Source organism: Geotrypetes seraphini, chromosome 2 (genome assembly GCF_902459505.1).
Source record: "Geotrypetes seraphini chromosome 2, aGeoSer1.1, whole genome shotgun sequence".
In the NCBI taxonomy this organism is placed as follows: domain Eukaryota; kingdom Metazoa; phylum Chordata; class Amphibia; order Gymnophiona; family Dermophiidae; genus Geotrypetes; species Geotrypetes seraphini.
This window is the reverse complement of record NC_047085.1, coordinates 414,093,306-414,099,305: the sequence shown is the minus strand read 5'-3', so window position 1 is coordinate 414,099,305 and position 6,000 is coordinate 414,093,306. Positions and strand designations below refer to the sequence as shown.

Genomic DNA, 6,000 nt, shown 5'->3' with positions numbered 1-6,000 from the left:
CTGCACCCCAGGAGACTACAGAGCTGGAGGCTCCGGAGGAGTGTATGGACATAACAGAAGTTGCAATGCCTGTAGCTGAATCCTTGGAACCGATGGATGCGAGTGTGGCAGTTTCTTGCCAGTAACTTAGTTTGCTCTTTTTTTATATATATATTGTGTTGGGGACACTTTACTGAAGGAAGTAGCTTCCAAGGAACTGTTTTGAAAGGTTTTATTTTTCATTGCACAGCAGTGGGTGCAGGGCTGATACTGGACTTGGATTGTGTAGAGCCTTAATTAAGTGGTTGTACTTCAGCTGGGGCTGAGCCAGAAGGAAGCTGGTGTGGTTCTTTTTTTTTTTGGTGTTTGCTGCATGAAGAGCCAGTGACTTGCAGAATTGGGGAGGGTTCCCCGAAGACCTAGGGTTGGGATTTTTGCGGGTGCTTGTAAAAGCCAATAGTAAAAAGTGGAGCCGGCAATTCTGGAGACTGGAGAGTTGCTGCAGCCTAGAGAGGTAAATTTTACAAACTGCATTGCTCTGAAGTTTTATTTTGTGGTTTATTATACAGGAGCCTGGTGAAGAGCAGGAGTGTTTCCAGAAAGCCCAGGTCTCCAGGAAGAAAAGTAAAAGTGTTTCTGTTGTTTTGTTTTTTTGGTTTGAAGCTGCCAGGATATTGCCTTGAACTTATGATTACATACCTGGGACAAAGCTTAAGTTAGTTCGCTGGACTGCAAACTGGCTACTGCAAACTGTTTGCTTGAGGAGGAAAAGCCAGTGGAATGTTTTTGTTTTTTTTGATGCATTAAACCAAGTGCAATAGTCTGAGAACTGATTGGCTTATTATTATTATGCTTATCATTGGTGAGCCAGAGAACTTTACCACAGTGTACCTTTGGGAGCCGCGCCAGGGTCGTGCTGCCACCAGTCGGTGGTCCCCCACCGTTTCCTCGCGGGCCCGGCTGGTGACAGTGCGCAACTTGGGTTTGCAGCCCCCAAGTTCTACAACACTGTGCATAATTCTTTGGAATGCTCATTATCAGCCCTTCCCATAGCCAATCTGGGCATGGATCGTTATAGAATCACATGCAGCCAGATTCACAGGCAAATCCAAATTACAGCCAATTAACTAATTTATTTATGCACAGATCTCAGGATTGCGTGTAATTTTGAGTGCTGGGCTTCATTTATAGAATTTGTGGGATAGTACATGATAAAACAAAAATAAAATGATATAAATGGGAAAACAAATAAATATATCACAAAAACAAACTGAAATAACATGATATCTTTGCTTGCACCTAAATAAAGCTCAGACTTTGCCACCTTCTATTCCCAGCTGCTCTTCCAGATCACAGGCAACAGTTTTCCAGCATCTAGTACTTCTGCCTGCAGGTTATTAATAAATACTTGCAACCAAATATTGCTAGCCTAAATATACAAGCCTCAAATTTCCACATTAGTGCTCTTTGATTTTAAGCTAAAAAAGAGAAGACAACTTCATTTTGAAAAACTTTATTTGTTTCCTACTCAGAGGAAGAAAACCACCATGCCCTTGTTTCACACATTTTTTGTGCGGCACTTATTTGAAAAGTCTATTCTGTTTTATCAGACTTATAGTGTTTCAGTGTGCGGGCAGAAGGATCGGTTGCTTCAATCCACCTCGGCATCCAGTAATGAGTTAGCCAAGTGGCATTTCCTGGATAATACTTCTCAAAGATTTGGCGATAGAAATAGCCTTCTTTTGTTTTAGGAGGATTGAAAGGAAATTTTTCTGCTGCCTTCTCTAGCATAATGTCATCCACCTACAAACAACAACAAAAAAATTAGAAAACTGAAAATCAGTAAGCTGTATCTCCTTGCAAAAGAAAAAGAAATTGTACATTTCAATAGATGAACTGCTTTAGCACAAGTGATACAAGCAGCAGATCCTTAAAACCGGGACAAATGCCCTAAGAATGGAAAAATGTTTTTATCCAAAACCTCTTTTCATATACTATATTTTATTATTAGATAGTCTCAGTATTCTGGAGAATGGAGTCTCTTTTTAGAATTTCAGGTAGCTTCCTACGAAATAACAGCTGTGTAAACTGTCTGAAAGATGTCCCAGCGAACATGTGCTCTTACGGTCTCTGAGGAGAGGTAAATGCACATTAGAGGCAATTTGCAAAAGGTCGCCTAATGTTAAGAGGCTGATTCTAGGCTCGGTGCGGTTGTCAATCAACTGCTAGGCACCAAAATTGCACCTACCAGCGCTTAACTTGACTTAGGACCAATATATTAGGCCAGGGTTTTCCTAAGTCATACCATGCCTATCCTCTACCCCAACCAGGCCTGCTTTACAGGTAGGCATCATAAAGCATCAGTGGGTGCCTTGTCTTAGGTGTTGGCAGGTGCCACTCCAAGTTCCGCATGGAACTCTTGCTTTTTAAATCTTTTTTAATGAGTTTTTAATGGAGTGGTCAATTACCATGTCAATTAAGCTCATTAATCACTTGGAACTCAGCTAGGCAACCCCAATCAGTGCGCAGTTTATAGAATCTGGCCCTAAGTGTAACTTCTATAAAGGCAATTACATGCATACTTGTAATTACAGAAAGTTAAGTGCATGCAATTTTGCACACAAGGGTATAGAACTAAGGGAACTGTGCATATTCATGGCTTCCAATTTACCCCTGTTATATAGCTCAATTAACTGTTGTGGAAATTGCTCTTTGCCACAAAACCATAGGAAACTGCCTTCCTGCCCTGTCTATGTTTCCTCCATTCTGCTGTGTCAATGCTGAGGCTGGCCTGGTAGCTTTACTGCTACTATTCCACCACCACCACAGCTGCCTCTTTCATCACACTACTGCTAAGGCCATTCCCAGAGCCACTGGCCCCAGCAGCTGTTGGTGCTCCTCTTCCAGCACCACTCCAGAAACCTATTCCAAGTTTGATGCTGTTTCCTGCCTACCATTGTACTGGAAACAAGAATCAAAAATTTAACAACCAAAGGTTACAAAAATCAAAACAAAATCATAAAACTGTAGATGTAAGACTGGAAAAATATGTCAATTATCTCTTGTGGAAGGAGGAAAGCCTCAGATCATGTGTTCATTTTCACTGGCCATTCAGCTAATGTAGACATCAATTTCAATCACTGGCCATCTTCCACCACCCTTAATTACTGTGCAAAAATCATGCTGTGCAAACTTGCATTGATAATATATAAATAATATCAAAAGTGCAAAAACCACTTATGTTAATAATGTCAGGCAACTTGTTTTAGACTCATTCTGATTCCAACGAGCTCATTTTGCAATACCTTCCTCAGAGAATCAGAGAAACCATAAAGTGTTTGTAATAACAAAGCTGTATCCCAACAGCTCACAAAGTCCATGTCACCTTACATATCCTTAATAATAGCATCTGGTAACAAAAATCAAAACAAAATCATAAAACTATAGATGTCACCTTACATATCCTTAATAATAGCATCTGCAGATGGATATGTAAGGTGACATGGGCTTTGTGAGCTGTTGGGATACAGCTTTGTTATTACAAACACTTTATGGTTTCTCTGATTCTCTGAGGAAGGTATTGCAAAATGAGCTCGTCAGAATCAGAATGAGTCTAAAACAAGTTGCCTGACATTATTAAAATAAGTGGCTTTTACACTTTTGATGTTATTTATAGATTATCAACTAGTCTTTTAGCCCGTTACATTAACGGGTGCTAGAATATATGTCTGTCTGTCTTTCTTTCTTTCTGTCTCTCTCTCTCTGTCTTTCTCTCTCCCTGGACCCCTTTCTTTGCCTGTCTTTCTGTGTCTTTCCCCGCCCCCCGTGCAGCAGCAGCAGCATTTCCCTCCACCCCCCCTTCTTTTCCCGCAGTCTGGCCTTCTTCCTTTTTCTTCACCCCCCCTGTCCATCAGCACCTCTTTCCTGCTCCCCCTGTCCAGCAAGTAGGCCTCCCTTCCTTTTTCTCCCCCCCCATCCTCCTTCTTATCCCTATGTTACACTACCTTGCTGGATCACCGCCTGATGCTGCTTCGCAGGAAGCTTGCGAACTGCTGGGCCATGGCGAGCCAAACCAAGCCCCAGCGCGCACTTCTGCACTCCTCTGCACTTTCACTTTCTCCGGGGCAGAGGGTGAGGGCTCCTTTAGCCCTCGCTTTCTGAGGTGCTGGCGGCCCACCCCATCCATGTATTCTCTCTCTCCTACTTACCCTCCAAATGCCTGCTTCTCTCACCCACCCAAAGCCTCTCTGTAGTGGCTATCTCATGTTTTTCTTCTCCTCACCAACCCAGGCCCCAACTCCAATCCCAACTCCCCCACCCATCATTCTCCTCCTTGTCAGGGGGAAGTGCTGTGGCAGTCTCATACAATCGATCTGCCTTTTATTTCTAAGGATGGGACATGGTGGTAGATGATGTTGGTATTGGTGGACGGTTGAAGGTTGAAGACAAAAACTGGCCACATTGTTTGGACCCCTTTTAAATGTCCAACACCACAGCCTTCAGGATTCAGCAAACTAAACTCGGTATTCTAGTTATATTCTGTTACTAAGTCTGCAAAAACCTTCATGATTTTCTTCTGTGGGTTACCACTTTTGGGGGGGGGGGGGGGAATCACAGCCGCGGACATCGGGAGTTTTTTTTTGCTGCTTGGGGGGAGAGAGAAGCCCTGCCCTTCCCTGCCGCAACCAGAAGTGCCTCTTTCCCCCTACGTGCCAGCGATTGTTTTATTTTCTTTTGGTTTTTTTCGGCAAACAGAGAGAGAGCGGGAGTGGTGATCGCAAGTGACTCTGGACTCGCAGCGTCGGCAGCGGTTAGTGAGTGGGTGGGGGGGAAGCTCCAGAGACACAGCCGCGATCCTCACCAGGCTCCTTTCAAGCAGTGTGTCGGACGGGAGTTCGGGTGTGCAGGGGGGAAGGGTGCGACGACGACTGAAAGGATCGGGATTTAAGGAAACACGTCCGCACAGCCAGCGACTGCTGTCTTTCCGCCTCTGCCGGCGGGGACCGCCGAGGCCTGGGTGCGGCGAGGAAGGGGGGTCTTGCCTGGCCAGGCCGAATTCCGGGCCTGCTCTCCTTCCCCTAAGTTCCGGCCCCTCACTCCGCGCCATCTAGCGCATGCGCACTCGTGCTGCCACATTGCGACGGTTCAGGGAATACGTGGCGCGAGTGCGCATGCGCGCGTAGCGTTTTATTATTATAGATGCAAGTTTGCACTGCATTATTTTTGCACAGTAATTAAGGGTGGTGGAGGATGGCCAGTGATTGAAATTTATGTCCACATTAGCTGAATGGCCTGTGAAAATGGACACATGATCTGAGGCTTTTCTCCTTCCACAAGAGATAATTGACATATTTTTCCAGTCTTACATCTACAGTTTTATGATTTTGTTTTGATTTTTGTTACCATTGTACTGGATACAGTAAATAGAGTCCCATGGATAGGACAGGAGGAAGACAGCAGTGGATCACAGCAATGGAACTGAGGGTCTGTGAGAATAAGTGAACTAGGAGTGGGAGGACTGTAGGTTGATGGATAAGAGACTATGGGATCAGGCTGTTTGGGGGGAACTGAAGGATAGAAAAATGAGGTACAGGGAAACAGGAAGGAAATGAGGGGAGAAGGAATGAGAGCCTGGAGAATAGATAGTAGAGTGATTTTGGAAGGGAGGGTAAGAATGGAAAAGCAAAAGGAACAAAAAGGAGTTGGAAAGAATGGAGAAAAAAAAGGAAATGTGGCAGAAGGAAAGAGTGAAGACATTTTGGGGAGGCAGAAGACAGGCAGTAGTGAGAGAGATGGTGAGGATGAATTAAAAAAACGTTGACAGAAGGGAGGCAGGATAAAACTAGTGAATATACTGTATATAAAAAGGTTAAACAAAAATGAAGAAAAACAATATCAAGACACTAGAAAATGACACGGAGACAAATTTTTCCCGTGATGAGGAAAGATTGAGGAAAAAAGACCCTTAGGGGACCCTCAGGAGGGACATAGTGTTAATGAGCCATGACTTCTAATCAGACC

At 44.1% G+C, this 6,000-nt stretch overlaps 1 protein-coding gene across 6 annotated transcripts in view; it reads right to left on the bottom strand.

Annotated features, from left to right (window-relative positions):
• Nucleotides 1-1,476: 1,476 nt before the first annotated feature.
• Nucleotides 1,477-6,000, bottom strand: part of ASNS (asparagine synthetase (glutamine-hydrolyzing)) — a 213,017-nt gene continuing 208,493 nt past the window's right edge. For all 6 annotated transcript variants that reach the window (XM_033931030.1, XM_033931033.1, XM_033931032.1 and 3 more), the window contains one exon: nucleotides 1,477-1,782. In XM_033931030.1, the coding sequence (XP_033786921.1) occupies nucleotides 1,573-1,782 (210 nt within the window). In that variant the 3' untranslated portion in view covers nucleotides 1,477-1,572. The remainder of the gene's footprint in view (nucleotides 1,783-6,000) is intronic.